Source organism: Furipterus horrens, unplaced genomic scaffold, assembly GCF_987537825.1.
Source record: "Furipterus horrens unplaced genomic scaffold, mFurHor1.1.pri manual_scaffold_9, whole genome shotgun sequence".
Taxonomy (NCBI): Eukaryota; Metazoa; Chordata; class Mammalia; order Chiroptera; family Furipteridae; genus Furipterus; species Furipterus horrens.
The window spans coordinates 52251923-52275593 of NW_028327179.1; the positions used below are offsets into that span (position 1 = coordinate 52251923).

Below are 23671 nucleotides of genomic sequence, written 5' to 3' on the forward strand. Positions count from 1 at the left end.
GTTAAAAGAGGAAGGGAAGTAGGCAGCTCAATGAACATGGGAAGGGTCAAACACATCCCCAGAGGAAATGAGAGAGAGAGAGAGAGAAGCGAAAGTCATCCCCATTTGACCTTGCACTCCCATCCCCCAGTATTAATGTCAGCCACCGGTTGACCTGAGTATCCAGCCTCCTTTCTTCACTGCTATGGGCAACAGCCCCAACTGATGAACAAAGGAGGAAACGACTGCAAGATGATGCCACACTATGTGGAAAAGCAATCCCAGAGAGTCAGTCTTTTTCAGCAAAAAGCTCTGGCTGACATAAGAAGCTGTTGAGAGCCACAGCCCCGGCTTCACCCACACACAGATCCCTGCATGTGTCTACACTCCAGGGAGTGGGGGAGCGTGGCTGTCTGGAAGTCAGCATCTCAGAATTGTCTTCCGCTTTCCCCCATTGTCCCTTTTCTCACTTCCCTCACTTCCTCACCATCACCTTTCCCAGCCAGTACAGTGTCCCAGCCTGGGCAGGGAAGGGCTCGTTCCAGATGTCAGTGGACCCTGAATAACAGGTTTCATTTTTTTCCATTTGGAAAGAAGTCAAAAGAATCTGACCTCTGGTTTCACAGTCCAGGTGTCTCCCCCTTTTCTGTGTCTAATCACAGTAACTCGAACACTTCATGTTGTGGTTAGGTGCTGGAAGGGGTGGACAGCTGACAACACCTGGATGACTAAGCAATTTATTACTCTGTTTGCTTAGGTGACAAACAAGCCTGGTGGTTACCCCTGAGGTCAGCCAAAGCCCCTCAAACTCCTTGCCTTTCAGTCTGAGGCGATGCACTTACACTCCAGAAGTCTAACAATTAGCTGCATTTATCAACTCACCATTGTCCTTTCGTTGAAGAGCAGTATTTGAAAGGGAAGGATGAGTCCCTACTCTTTCCCTGCTGCTTTCATAATGCCTGTTTTGTTCGCTTGGGATGAACTCCTTCAGGGAGTCCGGCTGCAGCCTGTTCCCCTGCTGTGTCCAACACACTGGGAGTAGTTATCTCCTTGTTATCTCTGAACCTCCATCTCTGTCCTGGGAAGGGATCCTACAGCCCAGACTGAACAGCCCTCCCTCATCCTCCTTGCTAGGTGGGGGGGGATGTCTATCTTATTTCTTTTGTGCTGCTCTGGCTGCCCTTGTCTTCTTCCTGTGTGCCTGGCCAGTCTGCATTTATCTTTCTGAACCAAGGCTTTAAGAAAACGATTCTCCTGGCACCAAGAAGATACTCCTCCCTATCCAGTGATGTCTGCAAAAGTGCAGAGGTGAAGAATCTTATGGTGCTACCAACAGTCACTGGGCCAGCTGCTCTCCTGCCAGCTACGCTTTCCTGGTGATTGTGATTTATTCTTTTATCAGCAACAGATAAGCCTTAAGAGAATGGTTCAGAAAATCTTGAGTCCTGCAGAAATCATTGCCAACCCTGCTCCACTTACCAACGCAGGGAAAAGATGAATTTGACAGGCAGGAGCCTGAAGACATATGGTATTTGTGCTGTAGGTTATGTGTCTGATAAGAGTTCACAGCTGTCTGATTTTTTCCCATCAATTCCTTTGACAAAGGCCCATGTGCAGAATTCTGAGGATCTCTGATTCACTGACAGATCCTTGAAAGGGCCATCTCACCCAGTCTCTTGCCTTCTAAGCAGTGATAGCATTTAAGCCATGCCAAGTTAAAGGAATTTACCCTATTTTCAAAGACTCACAGAGAAGGAATTCTATTTGTGTTTCATGGATGCATCTTGGGAGCTGCTATCAGGACATAATTTATACCAAATTTAAATTTTTTTATTATATTTTACTGAATTTACTGGGGTAGCATTGGTTAATGAAATTATATAGGTTTCAGGTATACAAATCTATAATACATTGTCTGTACACTGTATTGTGTGTTCACCACTGAATTTAAATTCTTTAAGTTGAACAAATATTTGGGACATTCTTGAAGCTAGGAGTCAGGCAATCACTACAAATCAGTCTAAATAGCAGAGCCGTAATGTCCTGCCATGATGCAAAAGATTCAGGAGGTACTACATAAATCCTGGCAAATGAATAGATAGTATTTTTTACATGGAAAAATATTGGAAAAACTTTTAAACACCAATTTGTAAACATCTGTAGCAAAGAGAAAACAGGGTAACCAACCACAGAACACAGAAATAAAAAAATCTGCAAGATTAATCTAATAATATTCTGTGGCTGAGTGTCAGGCCTGGTAGTCAGGAAGGGAGCATTGTGTATAATCTCTCCTGGACGTGGCATTGCTTTGGATTCCCTCCCACATAATACACCCTCAGTGGGAAAATGTGGTCAGATCACATTGCTATTGGGGGTGAGTGGCCCTGGCGGCAGAGGCAAAAAAATATAAGACTGGTTAGTAGGGTCTTGTGCCAGCCCAGAAGGGTACTCAGAGGAACTCACAGGAGCCCACTGCTGGCCAAGAAGGTTAAAGCATCTTTATCAGTGACTTGGATAACGGGCTAAGACCTCCTCCCTCAATTGGGGGAAGAGGCGATTAGCTGCTGAGAAGAATGATGTGGGACTTTCCCTTAAGCCAGTTAGGAGCAGGGGAGAAATGAGCAAGCTGACTTTGATGAATTGTAAAAGTGGCCAGAGGCAAGTAAATTAAATCAGGGAGGACAAGCAGGACTGAATTGAGGGTCTGTGCCTTGTCCCTGTTCTGGCAGATTCATAGAATGTGGAGGGTGTTGCAAGAGAGCTTAGGACAATGGTTAAGAAGACAGGCTTTGAAACGAGACAAACCTAGATCCAGTCCCACCTTTTCTATTGCTAGATGCATTATGGTGGAAGAGCATCTGACTTCCCAGCTTCAGGGCCTCAGTGAGTCCATGAGGACTTTTTGTGGGAATCAGATCAAGGGTGGCTGGCCAAGTGGATGAGCACTGGTTTCAGTTCTTCCTCGCCCTCTTGGACAGCTTTGGACAGCGCAAAACCCACACAGACATATGTGGCTGCCCTGCCTGGCGTATCCTGCGACTTTACTACTCTGGGTCTCAGTCTCTTTATCAGCAAAATGAAGATCACAATAGATATCTGAAGTGGTTAAATGATATAACACATATAATGTGCTTGGCACAGTACTGGGTACATAGTTCGCCCTAAATAAATTAGAGCTGGAACAAAAAGGGGAGAATGTTTGGAAGTTATAGAAATGTCTAACCCTCTATAATATTGAGTGCCAACTACAATTTAAAAATAGAAAAAAGGAGGAAGAGTGGATCAGGCCATCTACTCCCCACTGACCCTGATGCTTCTGGGGTGTATATATGTATCTGCGGTGCAAGTCATTGTCACCTTCAGAAATTTCTGTTCTGTCCCTGCCAGGTAGCTCAGTCAATTAGAATGTCATCCCAATACACCAAGGTTGCATGTTTGATCCCCAGTCAGGACACGTACAAGAATAACCAATGAATGCATTAAGTAAGTGGGACAACAAATCAATGTTTCTCTCTCTCTTCACCTTCTTCCCTCTTTCTCTAAAATCAATAAATTAAATACTTTAAAAAAGGAACTTTCTTTCCTGTTAGCCTTGCTGGTCCCATCATCGGGGGAGGGATGGCCGAGGCAGCAGATGGGTGTGAGCAGGAAGCCTCCTGTGTTCACACGGAGTGGAGGACTACTTCTGGAGGGGGGGGCGGGGTGCAAAGGTGAGGAAAAACAGAACCAGGTAGGAAGGCTTTCCAGACTCCATGACCCCATTTCTAGGAGCATTCACTCCTGCTTCTCAATCCTACCTGCTGCTCAACCGCCCTAGCCTTCTAGGCACTGCCCAAGCCTGGATCAGTGGTTCATGCTCCTCGGTGCATAACACATTCTGGAAGAAGACTGAGTAGGAACTCCAGGCTTCCTGCATAGAAGCATGTTGTCTCTGTAACCCTGAAGTATGTTAGGTAATGAGGGTCCTTGCTGACTCTAAGATGTCTTCTGGAGGTATAACGATGTGCTCCTATCTAGGCAGCTCCAGATTTCTGGGGAGCGGGAGGCCCTGGAATCAGCCTGTTAGAATATGCAGCACTTTTGTTAAGCAGAACTTCCTAAGGCACGGAACTCAAAAGGTGGTCTCCAAATCTGCTGGGAGATTCATGGGCACTATGTGTCCTAACATTCCAAGACTGAGGGAAAAGATCGGCAAGCCAGAGAAAAGAAGAAGATACAGAGGAAAAAACAGAGTCCTGGGACAGCAGTGTAAATGATGCTGGACAGGCTGGCTCTGGAGTGCACTCAGGACCAGCCTGCCTGCAGTGCTAGGAAGCCAGTCAGGAGGCAGTGAAGAAAACCCTAGACCAAACCAACTGTACCTGCTCAGTGCCTTTTCTTCTATATGGGAAAATTAAAGGCCTCATAATTAAAAAGAATACCACATGAGGTCCATAGCAGTGCATAAAGGGTATCAGGGCCTATGAGCAGAGGTCAGGAAGCAAGTGGATTCTGGAAGGAGCATTGGTGCACAGTGGCCGTCAGCACTGGCCCTGAAACTGACAGGTTTGGCTTGGGAGCAGCAAGCAGGAGCACTCTCCATGGCAGCCACTAGAGGTCATCAGTTCCTGTTGCTGGAGCGACAAGCTGCCCTGTCTTTGGGCCTGTCCCTCACCTTCCAGAGTCAGTGCAGTCAAGACATTTATTGTCTCCCTGAAGTACAGGAGCCAACACTGATCCAGGGGGAAAGAAGAGGACTCCTCATAGAACATCCTTCCTTTTCATGTCAGGGAAGGCCGGTAGTGGGGACCTGGGCTCAGGTCTCCAGTCTTTGCTTTCAGGAAGCTCTTTCTGAGTACACTGGGAATGAGGAAATGGCACAGCGTCCCTGGCTCCTGTCAGTACCTCTGCCTCTACTCCCCAGCTTCCTTTACAGAGGAACAGCCCCAGGGAGTGTCTTCCCTCTCCAGTGGACTGGGGCCGGGATGTCACTTATTCTGCTCTTTCCTTCTCCATATTGGAAACCAGGACTGGGTAGACAACCCTGCACCCAAACCACCTCCACTTGGAACGCTGAGCATACTGTTTAAGCCTTTAAAGTGCAGTGCTCACACTGACCTACAGCAAACTCAGGACATTCTTTGTCCCAAATTTACTTTGCATTTCTTAAAAACTCCAGTTAGAAACCTTGGCCCCTCCAAACATTCCATCACTCAAGTCTACCTGCTAAAAGAGGTCCCTACCTGCACTATCAGGCCTGTCATCATCGCTGGCCTGAACCTTGATGGAAATTCTTGCCACCAGTCTTTTTGTCCTGGTCTCTCTGCTTGAACCTGCCTCCACTTGACCAACAATGCAAACCTGACACTGCTACCAGCTGCCTAAAGGGCTCTGTGGGCTTCTCACTACCCAGGGTATGGAGTTCAACCTCACGGCTTGGTTCACCCACAGCTCCTCCTAGGGCTCCCAGCCAGAGCCCCGCCTGACTCTGGGCCTTTGTGTGGTCTGGACAGTTCCTTCTGCTAGTGTGGCCTCCTCCCCTCTCCAGGTGGACACTCCCCCATCTGCCCAGACCTGATGAGATCCTCTTCTCTCGCAGTGCTGACTGTTCCTTCCTAGTGGTTCCTGCAACACTTACCTTGTCAAAAGGCCAGACTCTGCGCTACCTGAGGACAGGAACCTGGACCATGTGTATATGTCGCTCCCAAGTTTCCCACTGATATATACATTATCTGGCACTTAGGAAGAACTTACATGTTTAATAAATGAATTAATGTTCTCAATGATGATTAAATAACATAACACAATAAAAACCAAGCCAGCTTTCCACCAGAACAAATGCTTCAGGTAAGGCGCAGCCCGCAGGTGTCTTTCTTCCGGACAGAGAAGTCAGAGTGATGGCAAAAATGAGGGTGGAGGGCTTCTGAACCCTACATTTACTTCTCTCATATGCAGTCACACAGGAGATGGTGTTTCAGCCTCACCCTTGATTTATAGATGAAGATACTGAGGTTTAGAAAGGTTGCCCCAGGGCATTCATTCAGCAAAGTGACTTCAGGCAGCTCTAAGGGCGTGTTCTTGGTCATAGCATGAAAGTGAGAAGACCAGGGGTAGAGTCCCAGCTCCACCACTGACCAGTCACTTCATCAGCCTATGCCTCCATTTCCTCATCACATTACTGAGTAGACTTGAGGCCCAAAAGTGTCTGGGGCACCCTGCTCGGTGCGGCTCAGTGGGTTGTAGTATTGTCTCATAAATGGAAAGGTTGCTGGTTCAATTCCTGGTCAGGGCACATGCCTGGTGCAGGTTCAGTCCCCAGTTAAGGGTGTGTGAGAGGCAACTGATCGATGTTTCTCTCCATGGCTTTTTCCCTCCCTCCCCCCCTCTCTAAAATCAGTTAGCATGTTCTCAGGCGAGGATAAAAACAAACAAAAAAAGAATCCATGGCTGTGGAAGCATCTACAAATTACAATGTGCTGTGCAAATATGAAGGACCACACTTACTAATCTCTGTGGCTCACACTCCTCTCTTGTCATGCCATTTTCCCCCTCCCCAGCTGTCCTAGCCTGTATTTTCCGTCCCTAGACTCTATTCCCTATTTCTGAGCACTTCTGTGACTTGGCAAGGTCAGTTGAGTTTAATAGCCAAGGAGCTGTCCATTGTCCTTACCTTAATCACCTGAAAACCTGGTAAGCACGTAGCACTTAAATGTTTAAGTTGCTGATGCTTTCCTGCCCTGGCAGGGACATTATTTCTAGGATGCCTAAGTATTCTGACCTGTCTATATCCCATCCTCTTATCCACCTGCCCTTTCTACTTCTCCTCTCTACAGATCATCACAGTGACCTTCACCTACTCCCTTTTGTCCACTAACCTTTCCTCCCTCATCCTCTGCCCTACTCCTTCTACCTTGACCCCCAAACCTGCAGCAGTAGAGGCAAAAACTGGCCTCAGAATCCACCCCCCATCTCTTGTATGAGGAACTGGATTTGTAAATGGGAATCCAGGAAGGGGCTTCCATGGAATGCCACACCAACTCCTCAATTCCCTTCCTATTAGGGTTTTCCTCATGTGACCAAGTGCATCCTGGGATGTAAGCACAAACATCATGCACATCATGCAGGTGCTGTGGTACAGGGGTGCACTGTACCTGCCTCTTCCTTAATTTAGAAGAAAACAGTTTTCCCTTCTTGCCAGAGCACAGCAGGTTTTTCCTTCTTATCATCCAGGTCCATAGTTCTCCGTTCCTAACTCTACTAACTGTAATGGGGAAAAAATAATTCCACAGTGGAAACAGGCACTCTGATTTCTCCTCAAGAATTCAAAAGATACTTATTTATATCTGTGGTTTCCTTTAGCATTAGAAAAGTCTGTGAGGAGCAGTTTTAATTCACAGACTCCGTTATTCATTCACTTGGCATACATTCATGAAATAGTTGCAGGGTGCCAGATTCTGTATTGAAACATGGGGATGTCAAGTGCTCAAGGTGCAGTGGGGAGCAGGAGAGGATAAAGCTGCAAATAAGTACAATATATGGTGGTAGCTCTTATACTGGTATTTTGAGTGTTAATGGGATCTTAGAGGAAAGAGTATCTCAGTCTGTATAAAACATCCAGGAAGGCTTCAAGGAGGAAATGATGCTCATGCAGAGACTTTAAAGCATGTGTAAGCACAGGCAGGGAGGCTGCTTCCGGGAAGGGAAACAGCACGTGCCAGCATATAGAAGACATGTTCTAGGAGCTACAAATAGATGGGGACATCTGGAATATAAAATGAAGGGTTCAAAATACTGGCAGCAGCAGTTGGACAAGTGAGAAATGCCAGATCATATACCCACCTCCAAAGAGGTTAAACTTCTACTCTGTGGGCAAACAACTGAGGGCCGTTGAATGTTCTGAGCAAGGTGTGGGTGGTACAACACCTGGGCTGGTGCAAAGGGCGACAGGGCCAGGTAAAGGCCACTGCAAGAATGCTGCTGAGGAATCGGGGGTGGTCAGAGGTGTTAGGTCACCAGAAGCATTCACAGCACTTGGGGTCTGTAGCATTTCCCAGCTTGTGTAGAAGCCCTGGGATGACTCCTCTGTGGCCATCAATACTGACTCTTGCCCCTAGTTCATGCCAACACCAGGCAAGAAGAGATAAGCCAGCTTCATTTCTCCCAAGGCCCTTGGCCAGTGCTGCTCAGTTATCATTTCCTCACCATAAAGGCTCCCAGAGCACTTCTGACAGAGCCCCAACAGGTCCAGGAGGACACGCCTCCCACTGGAAGCGCCACAGGAAGAGCCATTCTCCTCCCCACCACACAGTCGGCACACATGGGAGGCCGGCGCCTGCTGATTTTCTCTTGCTCTGGCTCTTTTTCCTTCTGGAACAGCAGGCTCATCTACTGCATTTTTAATAGCTGAGCATATTTTGCATTCAGCACATGTGTGTGGGTTGATAAGGCCCAAGGAGAAGGCAACGAGCCATGCAGGGGAGGAAAGTGTCCTGCCCGCTCCCGCAGGTTTGCGTTCCCCCAGTGGCTTAGCACACTGGACAAGGAGAGCCAAAGCGATAACAGCAGGTTGGAAAGTCAAAGTGGCTGATTCAGTCTGCAGTACAAGGGCTGGCCCCCTGGCCAAGCAGGGACTCCTAAGCCTGAAATGCTCATCTTAGCTCAAAGGAGCCAAAGAATCATAATTCCCTCTTGCCTCCCACTTGGGACAGACCCATCTTGCCCACCTCTCTGCCTTTCCCAGGGGACAGTGAACCAGTAGAGGGGTTCTGAGAGCCGGGTGTAGGGTATGCAGGGAGTGCTGCCAGGCAGACCTGCAGGGGACATACCCAGTAGCTTAGGGATGGCCTCTCTGTTTCCTCCTTTCTCCTTACGTGGAGTTATTTTTAATCTCCTCAGACACAGAAATGGGAGAACAATGAACCCACAGACCATCTAAATTTGTGTGAGATAGATGCCAGGAGGTCTGCCTGGGTTCAGCACCGGTGATTATCACCGTATATGTGAATTTGAGCCACTTCAGAAAGAGCACCCTCAACCTGCTGTTAATTTTAATATAAAGGCCATGCACGGCTAGTGCTTTCCTGGTCTTTAGGGCCAAGGCAGGAGAGCTCCCTTGGAGCAGGGAAACAGAACTTCAGCAGGGGAGACTGCATGGCCTGACTGGGTCCTCAGGGTCTGTTCCACCACACACCCAGCTGCACGCTACTGTGAGAAAGAAGGGAGAGTTGCTTCCACCTTGGAATTTAGCAGCTCCTTTCGGAAAGCACAACTTTAATGAGATCAAGGAGCCATCTTATCATATCTTGAGTCACAGAACCAGAGAGACCCACCCAGGGTCACCTGGCCTAGGTGTCCAGATCCATGCTGTCTGAAACAGCAGCCATTTGTGGCTATTGAGCATTTAAAATGTGGCTGAGGAACTCAATTTTAAATTTTATTTAATTTTAATTCATTAAAATTTAAAAACAGGTACTTGATTCAGTTGTTAGAAAATGTTTAAAAGTATGTTTAGAACAACTTGGATATGCAAATCTATTTTATAATTGTAAATTTTAAATAAAATCTAAATATGGATCAAGTATTTGTGATGAAAATTTAGTTTCCAAATTGAGATGTGTTGTAAGTGTAAAATACACACAGCATTTAGAAGACATAAAAAAAGGACATAAACTATATCAGTGATTATATGTTGAAGTGATAATATTGTGGGTATATTAGGTTAATAAACTAATTATTAAAATTAATTTTGCCCTTTTTTCACCTTTTCAATATGGTTATTAGAAAATTTAAAATTACATGTGTGGCCTTGGGCGGTACAGCTCAATTGGTTGGAGTGTCTGTCGTCCTGTAAACTGAAAGGTCCAGTCGGGGTCAATTCCCAGTCTGGGCACATGCCTGAGTCACAGGTTCAGTTCCCAGTCAGGGCATGATCGGGTAGTGTACAGGGTACGAGAGGCAACCGTTCAATGTTTCTCTCTCACATGGATGTTCCTCTCCCTTTCTCCCTCCCTCCTTTCCCCTCTTTCTAAAATCAATAAGCATGTCCTTGTGTAAGGATTAAAAAAGTTTTGTGGCACACATTATATGCCCATTGGATAGTGCTAGTCTAAACAACTGTAGATAAAAAGTTACAGCCTCCAGGAATGGAAATCTTACAACCCATTTCAATGATCAGATCCATTTCATTCAATTCATCAAATACTGACAAGGGGACTGTGTTTGCTGAGTGTGAGGACTTACTATGTAGAAGGCCCTGCAATTACTACTGAGCAGGAGGAATACAGTAAGCCTAATCTGCGGCACCACACAAAGAGTCACAGGTAAGGTAAAAATGAAGTGCCGTGGGGATTAAAAAGAGAGGCCAGTCTATCAGGTGGCTGCCAAGGAAGAAGTGAATGAGAGAAGGGCTTTGAGAAAACGGTGGCCAGTGGGATGGGTAGTGAGGAGCAGTGAGGATTTGGGCCAGGAAAGAGGACACAGAATGCCGTGCAAAAAACCTTGGCTTAGCAGTCCCTGCTTTCTCAGGCTCCTCTTCCCCTGGCCCCTATTCTCTAGGCCCTGACCTCGGTCCCCACTTTTCTCAGGCCTCTGACCTTCCTGGGGCGCCACATCTGTACCCATGGCTTCAATGCTCGTGTCTACATGGAGAACATTCAAATCTCCATTCCTAACACATATCTTTCTCTTGACCACTGGGTCCATACATTCAATGCTCCATTGAGTTCTCAGCTGAGCTCATCCTCTCCTCCCCACACTAAACTCTGGACCTTCCCATCCTTCTCATGAAGAAGTGACAGGATTAGTCACCTAGTTGTCCAGGCCAAGACCCTAGACATCACCCTCAGCTTGTCCCTTGTACTGCAAGTCCTACATACAACTAGCTGCAAAGTCCTGTGGAATTTTCCTCCTTAATATTCTCCCACCTGGCCCTTTCTGGGCATGCCCTCCTGGTCTAGACCGTCACCACGCCTCACTTACACAAAATATCCTCACTGTTCTTACTGCTTCCTGAGTGGCCCCTCCAGCCATCCTTTATGCTGCTGTCAGGATGATCTCACTACATTTGAAAACTGTTTCTTTAACAGCTCCATGCAGCTTCCAGGGGGAAGTCCAAATTCCTGATCTAAGTGCACATGATGGAACTTTACAAGGCACTCAGCCCATCTACCCAGGTCATTTGCCCCTACCCCCCAATTCAAATACTTTTGCACATTCTGTTTCCTTTGCTTGGGACACCCTTCCCACTTTCTTTAAAAAAAAACAACAAAAAACTTTTTAATTGTGGTAAACAATATGTAACCTAAAATTTACCATTAGCATCTGTTTTTTTTTTGTTGTTGTTGCTCTTTTCTACTTGTCTTTCATGCCCCTCGGCCATAGCTCCACCCTTCTTTCTCTACTGGTCTTTCAAATACAGCTCTGTGCAACCTCTTCTGAAAAACCTTTTCTGAGTCCTCAGCCTGGGTTAGGTAACCTTTTTCTGTACTTCCAATATCTTAGCTCTTACCACATTGTACTCCATGTAGCTTATGTCTCTTTTTACATACTCCCTAAGACAGTGTCTGTCTTATTTAACTTCACCTCCCCAGGGCTGCAATGTACAGTTGTACAGGTTATACGTTGTACTAGGATGCCTGGTTGAGGACGTGAGTAGGGGATGAAGACCACTGGCCAATTGTGTACCTGGTCCTGGACTGTATCCAGGCTTTTTTCTATTGGCACAATGGTTCCACGGGTAACATCAGTGGACTCTATATAACTCCAGTGTTTGTTATAGAGTTGACACTTAGTATTATAGTAGATGCTCATTAAATGGCTCAGTAAAGACAGGTGGATATTCGAGGCAAAAGTACTGGGGAAGATGTGGTGGGGTAGGTGGAGTAATGAGATGGTGTTGTATGATCAGAATTGGATTAGGGGGTTTGGAAGCAGTTTGTAGAGAGTCCCTTTGTTAGGCTGAGGGGCTAAACTCTTAATTCAGCAATCTTTGAGAATTTTTGAGAGAGTATTATGACTTAGAACCACAAGACATTCAGGCTTGAAAATGAGACTCAGAGAAGTTAAGTAACTTCTTCAAGGTCACACAGGAAGCTAGTGACCGATCTGGGGCTTGAATTGTCTTTTCTTTTCTTTTCTTTTTAAAGATCTAAATAGGCTTTACTAAGCAATTCATGAATCAGGCAGCATCCTATCTAGCAACTAGAAGGGTGCGCCCTTGAACTGTATTCTTTTGCCATTAGCTCTGTGCCCATTCTTCCCCAGTGTCCTCTGGGGAAGCTTCCCTGACCTGAGGCTGAGCCCTAGAAGTCTCTAGGCCAAATCTTTCCAGCATTCCCAACACACGTCCCTGTGATGGAGGGTAGGGAGTTACTAGCCTGGCTGACTAGAGGTGAGATTAGGCAGGAGACCGTTGCAGTCAATGCTGAGCTTCTTTCATGGTGCACCCCTGGGTCTGTCTTCAGAATATCTATCTACCTCAAGCTAGGTAAACTGCCCACCCATTAGCTTTCTGTTCTTCCCACAAAGCAAGTGCTCTGGTTTTTGGAGTCTTTTTCTTATGAGCGATTTCCCTCCTTGTACTTCTTTTGGTTGCTTTTCTTTGGGGACAGGGTAGTTTTTTCAAATTCTTTCAGCCTCTACCTGAAGGGGCCTTGCCCACACCAGGTCTTACTAAATGTGTGTTGAGTCATTTTAATAAAATGTGAAGACTGATCTAACCCCAATGGTTTCCCCAAAGACTTGTCTCCTGGGTCACATTTATAATTTCTTGTTTCTTGTGTTAATTTTACGATCGTCTGTGACCCTGGAGTGTCCTTCCATCTTATTCCTCCCTCTCTGTAGCTCACTCTGGACTCCAAATGATTTTATCCTTTTCCATTTTCAAATTCAGTAAATGTCAGAGACATTTCTCTACTTTTTCAGAGAGATTTGATTTCTTGACCTTTATTACGGTTACAGGAGCTCTGTCCTTTGGCACATGTGATACCAGTGATAATGATAAGATTATCTCAAAAATATTTATCAAATGTGTACACTGTTCCAGGCATTGCACTTGCAGCTTTTATAAAAAGTAGCTCACTTAATTCTCATCACAATCCCATGGGATAGAGCTATTATCAGCCCATGTTCAGATGAGTAAAATCAAGTCAATCAAAATTGAGCAACTTGTCCAAAGACCTGATATTAATTGAACAAAAAAATCTTCAGGTGTTTTCCAAGGTTACTAATTAGAGGGAGACTCTCCCAGAGGCCCATCACCACTGCCATTGTCACTTTCAGACTGGGTCTTCCCTAACCAGGTACATCCTCCTATAGGGTGGGCCTGAGATCCTAATGATCAGAAAAGAACAGAGCTTGTCTATAAGGCCCACAAGAATGACAGGTAACTCCCCTCCGTGACAGCTGTGGCTAAACCTTTCTAGTCTATCACGAGGCTCTTTACTTGATCTGGCAAAATTAGCTCTTTACACAGTCATAATAATTCCCAGTGTGCAATGAGAAACCAATTGATGATTGATTTTAGTCTGCAGCTTTTCTAGGTATGAACTGAAGTGCAATTAACTATCACTAATAAACAGAACATTTTTTTTTTCTTTTTAAATATATAAATCAGACTCCATGATGGTCCCTAAAAGATAAAGATAAAGCTAGAAGCTCTGTAAGAAGCCTGTCCTTAAGTGGTCCAAGCTGGGTCCCTTGGCATTTGAACATACAGGCATCAGGCATACCTTGCTTTACTGTGTTTCACTTCACTGCACTTCACAGATTTTGCATTTTGTACAAATTGAAGACAAGATCCTTCATAAGCAAAAAGAGTATAACTTGCTTTGTTGTGATACTCGCTTCATCGCAGTGGTCTGGCACCCACAATATTTCTGAGATCTGCCTGTATTCATTGTCTGCTTCCTGTCCTTGTTTTCATTTTGGTTCCCTATCTGTCCATTCCACAGGTAACCTTTTCTGACTTTTTGGTAATGTCTGAGATTAAAAAATGAATGAAAAACCTCTGATTTTTCACAGCCACCTGCAACCCATCACAGGGGTGCCATTCTCTTTGGATTTGCTCTTTTGGTCCTATGGTCAGCTCCTAATCACCTGCCTCTGCAGGCAGCTATTCCAAGGAGCAGAGACCCAGAGGCTGTGCAGGGAGCCTGCCTCCCTGGATTGCAGGACCTGGCCTGGCTTCCTGCTGAACAGACTGACTGTGCTTCTGATTATTTACACCAAAGCTTCTCTTCACTGGGGTGGAAAATTGAGAGGTGACCGTACCACTGAGGAATATTTCCCCATTACCCTTTTCTTAGACACAACTTAGCTAAGCTCTTAGCGAGCAAAAAAAATTCTCCTGTCATGTATATGGCACTTTAAGGTCCTGTGTTCCCTCCAGTGCTTTGGTTTCTTACCCCATCATTTGGGTTTTCTGTCCCTGCCCTCCTTAGACATGATGCCTAGGAACAAAGCCAGAGGGTAAACACTGTTCCCTGTGGTGACAGAGGCAAACAGCAAGGACAGACAGCTGCTGGCTACCAGCACCAGACACTTACCATGGTTTGTCTCTTGATCCTTTTGCAGAAAAGACTGTGTGCTGTTTGCTGCTGGAGGTAAGGAGATTGTCTTTGGGCGTTTTGAATGGCTTTGAGGTGCTGCTGGCAGAGTTATGGCCGCTGAGACAGGCTTTTGTTTTCACCTGTACTAGCGATGTCCTGGAATTGGAGGGTGGAGATGCTGGGGAGGGAGAAGGTCTGCACATTGAAGCATGTCTTCTCTCTGCAGAGGGAGAAAGAATAGAACTCAGCACATCATCTGTAGCAAGTGAGTCTCTCACAGACTCATGCCACAGTCACATACAACAGGCAAGGAGAAAATGCTTATCTTGCAATGTCTGCATCCCTGAAGCCTCAGTTCTGACTACGGTTTATCTTTTCTTTTTTGTCTGAGTGAGAAATTGCCTTGATTTAACTTCTCTATTATAACTTAAAAAATGATGTTTCCATAAATACCAGTAGAAACTCCAGTCAGCAACTTAACATGAAAGTACAGTTATTTAAATCTCTTTTCTTTGCCTCCTTACTACCATTTGTCTTGATGTCCACTCCTCTTCCACCAACTAGCAATGATGACATTCTGAATTTCTGTATCAAAGGGCATGCTAAGCCAAGCCAAGGTTTTCATAGGAGGCATTTACCAGGCCTTCCTTCTGCAAAACAATTTCCACAGGATTAGCAGAGGGGACACCAGGTGTCACCTGAACATAGTGGGACAACCATATACCCAAAGTGATCCCCAGGCAGCTACTCAGAGACCACAGGTCCTTTAGCGCAGTGGGCAGGAAAAGGACTCTTAAGAGAATGAATAGGAAATTCTTGAACTGGACCAGCAGCAGGATCACTATGGGCAGAAGGACCAGGGGCTGAATGAAAACGTCTTCAAGAGCCACAAGTGACCCAGCATCTGTCCACATGCCAGCTGTGGCCTCTCCAGGGCTCACTGAGGTCTGGGGTTACACCTACTAAGCCAGGACATGCAGGAGGACATCAACTCAGAATCCAGAGATGAGGGCAGGCACAGCTTCCTGGGGTGCAACAGAATATACCAGAGCTCTAGGTAGACATGCCTCACTTGTTCACACTCAGCTTCGTGGTCTGGACTCAATGGGTAGGATGAGGACATGTGACTGGGACAGCAGGTGCATGAAGTAAAGGTCTAGTGTCCACTTAATGTGGTACTTCTTAATTGTTACAGAATAAAAGATTTTATTAAAGGACCCTCTCCCAAGAAGAATGCACATTTATACAGCCTAACTTTGTACACCACTATAGGAAGGAATCTTGGACCCCTAAAACACAAAGGCTCTGGAATCCTAAGTCCTTTCTGGCCCTCTTGTGCCTGCTATAGGGTGCAACATATAATTAGTGCTTAATTACTGTGTGTTCAGTAAATAAATGAAATAGGAGACTTTGGCCAAGATGGAGGCCTAGACAGACACACTGCGTCTCCCTCCACAACTAAGAAGGAATACAACCACCTCAAAACTAGAGACAACCAGAAGTTCCAGAAAATCGAGCTGCATGGAAGTCCAACAAACAAAGATATAAAGAAGAAATACTCATCCAGACAGGTAGGAGGGGTGGAGCCAGGTGGAGAGGACATGGTGTGGTGATGGCAGCAGCAGTGGCAGTAGCAGGCTGGCAGAAAGTACAGTAACACGTTTTAATAAGTAGGGAGGGACACCTGGGGAGTGCTCCCAGCACCAGACCACACTGCACAGGTCACGGTCCCAGTGCTGGGGAAAATAAAGCATCATTGCTTCTGACTGTGCAAACCGGTGGGGGTTGGGGCAGAGGAAGAAACTGCTGGTCTCTCAGCAAAGTCCACTTGTTTAAAGGGCCCTCATGCTCCTAGAACATCTGCAGACCCACCCACTCTGGGAACAATGGCCAGGGCAACAGCTAGAGAGGTGCCAGTCCCATATGGAAGTGGGAGAAGTGCCTGGAAAAGGGGTGAGGGCTAAGCAAGCAGCATTGTTCCCTCTTAGACCCCTCCCCTACATACAGCGCCACAACATGGTGAAATGGGTCGCCCTGTACTGACGAATACCTAAGGCTCTGCTGTTCACAATGGAACAGGTGTGACAGCTCTACCTAAGACACAGAGGCAAACAAATACAGGAGCCTGACAAGATGAGGAGACAGAGAGGTATGGCCCAAATAAGGGAATGGATCAAGGTTCCAGTGGGAGAACTAAGGGATGGGGAGATAGCCAACCTAACAGACATAGAGTTCAAAACGCTGGTGATAAAGATGCTCACAGACTTGACAGATATGCTTTAGTATGGCAAACGCATAAGGAAAGAAGTGAAGGCTATGCTAAATGAATGAAGGAAAATCCACATAAAAACCAATGGTGAAGGGAAGGAAACCCACACTCAAATCAATGATTTGGAACATAAAGAAAAAAAAAGTCAACCAGTACAGAATGAGGAAACAAGAATTGGAAAAAATGAGGAGAGGCTTAGGAACCTCCAGGACAACTTTAAACGTGCCAACATCCGAATCATAGGGGTGCCAGAAGGAGAAGAGGAAGAGCAAGAAATCGAAAGCTTATGTGAAAAAATAATGAAGGAAAACTCCCCAAATGTGATGAAGGAAATATAAACACACAAGTCCAGGAAGCACAGAGTCCCAAACAAGCTAGACCCAAGGAGGACCACACCAAGACACATCATAATTAAAATGCCAAAGGTTAAAGATAAAGAGAGAATCTTAAAAGCACCAAAATAAAAGCAGAGAGTTTCCTACAAAGGGGTGCCTATAAGACTATCACCTGATTTCTCAAAAGGAACTTTGCAGGTAAGAAGGGACTGGCAAGAAGTATTCAATGTGATGAAAAGCAAGGACCTATAACCATTATTACTCTATCCAGCAAAGCTGTCATTCAGAATAGAAGGGCAGAGAAAGTGCTCCAGGACAAAGTAAAACTGAAGGAGTTCCTCATCACCAAGCCATTATAATATGAAATGTTAAAGGGACTTATTAAAAAAAAAAAAAGATCAAAACCATGAACATTAAAATGACAACAAACTCACAACTATCAACAACTGAATCTAAAAAAACAAAACAAAATCCAACTAAGCAAACAAGAATAGGAACAGAATCATAGGTATGGGGATCATTTGGAGGGTTATCAGCTGGGAGGGTGAAAGGGATGATGTGGGGAAATGGTGCAGAGATTAAGAAGCATAATTGGTTGGTACAAAATAGACAGGGGAAAGTTAAGAATAATATAGGAAAGGGTGAAGCCAAAGAGCTTACACACACAACCCATGGCCATGAACTAAGGGTGGGATTGCTGGAGGGAAGGGGGGCACTGGGCGGAACAGAGCAAAGGGAAAAAAATTGGGACTACTGTAACAACATAGTCAATAAAATATACTTAAAAAATAAATGAAATGTTAACAAATGTTCTGAAGGGAATAACTAGAGATCACCAGTCTGGAAATCTGCGTTGAACATGATATGAATAGGGTGGAAGGCAAAGATGGTAGACCACATTCCCTCTCCACCTCCAAGCCGAGTCTCAGGTTTTTCGCAACAGTGTGGCATTTCTGGCTGCTGTTCCAGGCACCTGACCTAGGAGAAGAAAGTCAGGCTAACCTTGGCTATCCGAAATGGGACTATGGAGTTCCTCTGTGCTCCCTTGTACCAATGCCTACCAGGCTATCTCAAAGCAGACAGACTAGTCCTCTGACAAAGTGGGAATTGGGGAGGGAAAAGGGGATTTTTGAAGATCATGTGATTGCTGGGTATTTTTGCCTGACCAGTGTTAATACGTTGCCTACATCGAATAACTTGACAGGTAATTTTTCTTCTGAATCAGAGTAGACCATGCATACACCCTCAGTTTCCAGAGCCATCCTGTTGAAGGTTTTGAAAACCAAGAGCTAGTTCCAGGGCCTTTGTTTTGAAAGAACTGTGGGCCGGGAGCCAGGAAATCTAGGTTTCAGCTCCAACCATACCACATTAGTAGGCTTATGGCCTAGAGTTCAACACTTAAACTTTCTCAGTTTCCATGTCTTTATCTGTAAATGAAGTGGGTCCCTAGATGGCTTCTAAGGCCTCTTTCCACTCCATTATCATAAATACAAGGCATACTTACACCTGCTCCTTCCCTTCTCATCCCTCATGATTCCGGAATTTACAGCACTAATTACAGCTGAAGTACTGAAATATTTTACTCAGGCAGATCTTCCTTAGAGGGATTCAGCCTTCGTAAAATTGCACTGGCCTTTACAACCCCTGTGAGACAGGCAGGAAGCAGCCAGGCATCTCTGCCCTCCTCACGCCTGACTGGCCAGAGAAGACCCAGAAAGGCCAGGTGACTCGCCAAGGTCAGGGCCCTTGGCTACAGAAAGAATGGGGCCTAACCACTTCTCAGGAAGGCAGGAAATGAGGTGTACTGTGACCAAGATTTGGAATTAGGAAACTAGCAAGTACAGGAAATAGAATCACTGAAAGTTAGAACTGGATTTTAAAAGTCAGCTCATCCTACCTCCTTGCTGACTGATGAGGTTATCAATTAGAGAGGTTCTCAGTTACCAGCTTGCAGGGCAAAACCAGTTTGGAGGGAATGCTGAGACTAGAACCAAGTTCCCTCACTTCAAATCCTTCTGCCCTTCAGAAATGTTTTGCTTAGCAATTTCTTTTTTGGCAGAGGTTTCCAAAACTAAAATAAGACTTTGCTTTTTACCACTACTGTTTTGGATTTTTCTGCAGTCTTCTTTCACTCATTTGCTATCACTTGCTCAAGCTGGCTAGAGGGGGTGGGGGAGAAGGATGTGCAGAAATATTCCTCAGTTCCACTGGGGAGACAAGGCCTGATAAGAAAGAGAAATTTTATTTTGCTAACCTAAGAGTTAAAAATAATACAAACAAACAAAGATCAATCACAAGGAAGGATGCCACTAAGGATGAAATGAATAGGCCAGACCAGAAATTCTAAAATCACCTTCCCAGAGAATTCCAGTTAGTGATCCTGCCGCTACACTCACAAAAAATTAAATCAATGAATATGCTTTTTTTTCTTGGTTTTATATTTTAGTTCCACAAATGACCAACTGAAAGAACAAGTTGCAAATGAGAGACTATTTATCAAAACTTGAAGATAGCCTTTTACCTTCCATTTTTGTGTGTGATTTTATACTATAATAAACAAATTTAAAAAGTATTTCCTACTTGTGAAACTGTTCCACGTTGTTCAGATTGATTTAAATCTACCACTATTTCAAGATATCTCACAAAGAGATCTGTACTTCTGTCCACTGAGCTTCACAGAGACCTAGCTCATCAGCCACTGGTGCTGGCAGGAATCAAGTGGGGTCAGGTCAGAGTGATGAGAGCTTCGCTCAGTTAATCCTTTGAAGTGGGTAGAACTGGTCCTGGGTCAGGCAGAGTGAGGAGACTTTTTTTTTTCCAGAAATATCCAATTCCTATTCAATCTGTGTTTCCCTAGTCTGTAAGGACTGTCTGTGGATTATTCACAGGGTTTTGACTTTTGGCAGAGAGGTGGGTTAGGTTGGTGATAGGGTCTTAAGTTTCTTTCTTTTTTAAAAAATTTGATTATTATTATATATTTTTTCCTGGGTCTCAGCTTCTTGTAAAAAGATGTTGCTAGGCAGGTAGAATGTCTTTGAGTAAAGTGTTCCAGATTTATTTTACAATCATTCTGATACAAGCCCTCACCTACTTTGGGCTTACTCTTTTTTTTTTTTTTTTTCTGTTTTGGCCAAGGAAATGTCTTAGATAGATCCTTACAATTATTTAAACTTCATTTGCCCTGCCCAGAAAGACTTTATGGAACATTGTGTTTTTTATTCGCTGTTACAATATTTTATAGACTGAAGCAATTTTGGAGAAAAGATCTGTCCCTCCAAATTTTCTCATTCTTTGTTAATGTACATAGATGTGCTAACAAGACTGTAAGCAATTGATATTTTGGACTATTCTTTTTCAACTGACATTCCATTTATACATTTCTAACTCCCATATACAGGTCATTTGAAATGGTAATACTCAATCACTGACATGCTCTAAGTTCCTTAGCCACGCTCTTACTCTCTACTTACTGTCTAGCTTAAAAAAAAAACACAAAAAGAACAATTTATTAAAAAGTGGTTTAGGATCATTTCTTTGAGGTATAGTGAAAGGTTGCAGTAGTTTATAGCTCTTGCAACACATTTCTTTCCAGACCATGTGACAGAAAGATCAAACCAATCTATTGTGCTAATGTTGAATATGAGTACCGCTTACCTACTAAAGTGAAACATAAAATCTCTGTCAGAACACCCATGCAGAATTAAGTGTCTACTATATCAAACACATCCTCAGTGAGTGCTCTGGGATCACCAACCTCTGGTCTCACTCCTTTTGTCCTTTGACCAATAGTAATAGTAATTTATTAAGACTTTCCTATGTTCCAGGCATGCTACTGAACACTTGATTTACTTATAGCATTTAATTCTTGCAATATCCTACAAGAGGTACTTTTATTATCTAAATTCTACAGATGAGAAAACTGAGGCTCAGAGGTATGAGTTGCCCAAGGTCATGGAGCTAGGAAACATCAGATCTGGTCATGTCTTAGAGCCTGTGGTTTTAACTCTTGAGTTCTACTACCTTGAAATGCCAGAAGATGCTGCAGCAGATGGGAATCATCTGGAAGAGCCTGCTGCCTCCCCCACCTCCCATGACTGGGTGTTTCTGCAGTGTACATGACTACTCTAGGGAGAGGATAGAAACAAGGTGTTCAGGCAGCTGGTACAAATCAGCAGCCCCATGCCACAGCCTAAGACCTCAGCCCCAAAGAGTTGGGGACACTAGACTAAAGAAATAAAAAACCAAATCCTTTTTCTTTTTTATATTTTCACCACAGGAAATCCAGACCAGAGGCTCAGCAGCTGGCTATCCTAAGACCCTGCTTTACTGTATACACCTAACCATCCATATATGACCCGAGGGCATAATCCTGGAGACCAGCTGAATGGATGCTTGGAGACCCCGATTCTCAGCATTCTAAAAATCTCTGCAATTGGGGAAAAAAGTGTGGGGAGCCATGGTGTCTCCACAATTCTCTCCCCTTATTTTCCACAGGTAAAATCCACCAGGTTTTCAAGCAATTCCATTTCAATAAAAATTCAGATCCCTATCCTTCCTCAGTGCTTATTCACTGAGATATTTTCATACTCACAGTATCAATGTCCTGCATTTAAAACCTCAGCACAGAAGCTCTTGAATGGCTGAGCCGGCTGCCAATACCCAATGTGGTGCCCTGTTCTAGTTTTAGAAAGAACTTGTTGGGAACTATCCAATAAGGTTTTTAAGGGGCCAATACCCTTCCAGTAGACTCTGAGCACCACAATCACTTGTAGCCAATCATGGTGTGTAAGCTCACTTAGGCTTAGACTAGCACCTGGCTTTCTCACTGATAGCACTGAGGCTAAGTCTCCTTCAGTCTCTACCCCTGAGAGCAGGTACTTGGCAAATCATTAGCCAGGTTCTATTTTATCAATGAATTGTATCTGCTTTAATAGCTGTGGTCAGGATGCTTTCCATAAAGGTCAAGTTCGAATGCCAAGGACCTTCTTCCAAAAGTAACTGGAGCTGGAGGGTGAGGGACAGAGCATAGACCTGAGCAAAGGCAACCATGTAGGAACCACTTGGTGAGGCAGGTCTTTCTCCAGTTTAGTTATGGAAACTGAGGCCAACTGCATTTGAGAAACCTGCCCGAAGCCACAAGGCTATTAAGTGGAGGAGCAGGGGCTAGAATCTGAGCTTGTGGTCTCATTTGCCACAACTGTACGTATTTATACTCTAAATATAGTGCCATGGTGGTCAGAGGGGGGATACTGAATCAAATTCCCTCAGCAAGAGAGGACATGAAGACACGGGGAAGTCAAATAACTGAGGCAGGCCATGACTGGCAGGCAGAGCATGCCAAGTAGTTCATGTGCCAGGAGTGCTTGTGAGCTTGTCTGGCAAGCCCACTCCCTCCTCTGGCTGGAAGGCCTCTTTAAGATACCAGGGCCTGAGCGGCTGGGCAGGTGTTCCTTATAGCATGGGTGCCTGTCGCCTCCCACCCACTGCGAGGCAACATGCACTATGTGGGGTACTCTGACAAATGCCAGTGTGGGCCGGCGGTTCGCATGCTCAGATCTTAAATCCCCCAGGTTCTGGGTTGGTTTCTTGGTTATCTGGTCACTCTGAGCCCATTCATTTGGTCAGGAAGAGAAGCAGCATTTGAATGCCTACTATGTATCAGGCACAGCCCAAGCTACTTTTACACTTACCAGCTCATGTCATCTACCCAACAAGCCCACAAGTGGGTACTGTTAGCCTCACTGTTATAGATGGGAAATCAAAGCTCAGTAAAATTATGAAACAAGACCAAGGTCATGCAGACCTCAGTAATTGGGAGGAGAGCCCAGGCCTGCCTGGTCCTGCAGCCAATACCATTTCCATTATGCCACACTGCTGAGATGTTCTCTTTTCTCTGCACTTTAGCAACACAATCTCTAAGATGATTCCTGACAAAGTGTTCCCCATTTTCAGGCTGGCCCAGAACACAACTCTGAAGTTAGATAATGTGGGATCCTCCTTATCTCTTCCCCTGGGTAGAAGCATTCCACCTCACGCCTACTCTTCTATTGCTTATTTATACTAAGGTACAAATTTGTGGCACCAACCACCACTGGGTAGGATTTGGGGAGTCCCAGTGACTCCTAGGGCCCCCAAATATTGCCATCAGTCCCTACGGATGTCCTCAACAGACACCTAACTTAGCTTAAAAACAACAATAACAACCTGTGGGGAAACAGAACATGTATCCACTGCTGTGGGTCAAGGGATGACATTTCTCTGGAGGGGAACCTGGTAATAATAACAGGAACCAAAACACACTTACAGCCTTTGATTTGATAATCTGGTAACTAGCCTGGAAAACAGAACCCAAGGAAATACCTCCCTCCTCCAAAAAGCTTCAATAATATTCTCAGCAGCACTATTTATAATAGTAAAAAATACCAAAATTAATCTGAATGATTTATAATAAAACAACTGAAAATGACAGATATGAGGGTTATCTCAAATTTAAGGAAATGTCAAGGGCAGGTGTCCTGCTCCGTCTTTCATCCCTGGCATTTAGCCCAGGGTCTCACCCTAAT

At 44.9% G+C, this 23671-nt stretch overlaps 1 protein-coding gene across 6 annotated transcripts in view; it reads right to left on the reverse strand.

Moving 5' to 3' along the window:
- The window catches only part of ATXN7L1 (ataxin 7 like 1), a 251901-nt gene that overhangs the window by 38412 nt on the left and 189818 nt on the right, over positions 1–23671 (reverse strand). For all 6 annotated transcript variants that reach the window (XM_090287329.1, XM_090287328.1, XM_090287332.1 and 3 more), the window contains one exon: positions 14502–14724. In XM_090287329.1, coding sequence (XP_090143455.1) covers positions 14502–14724 — 223 coding nt within the window. The remainder of the gene's footprint in view (positions 1–14501; positions 14725–23671) is intronic.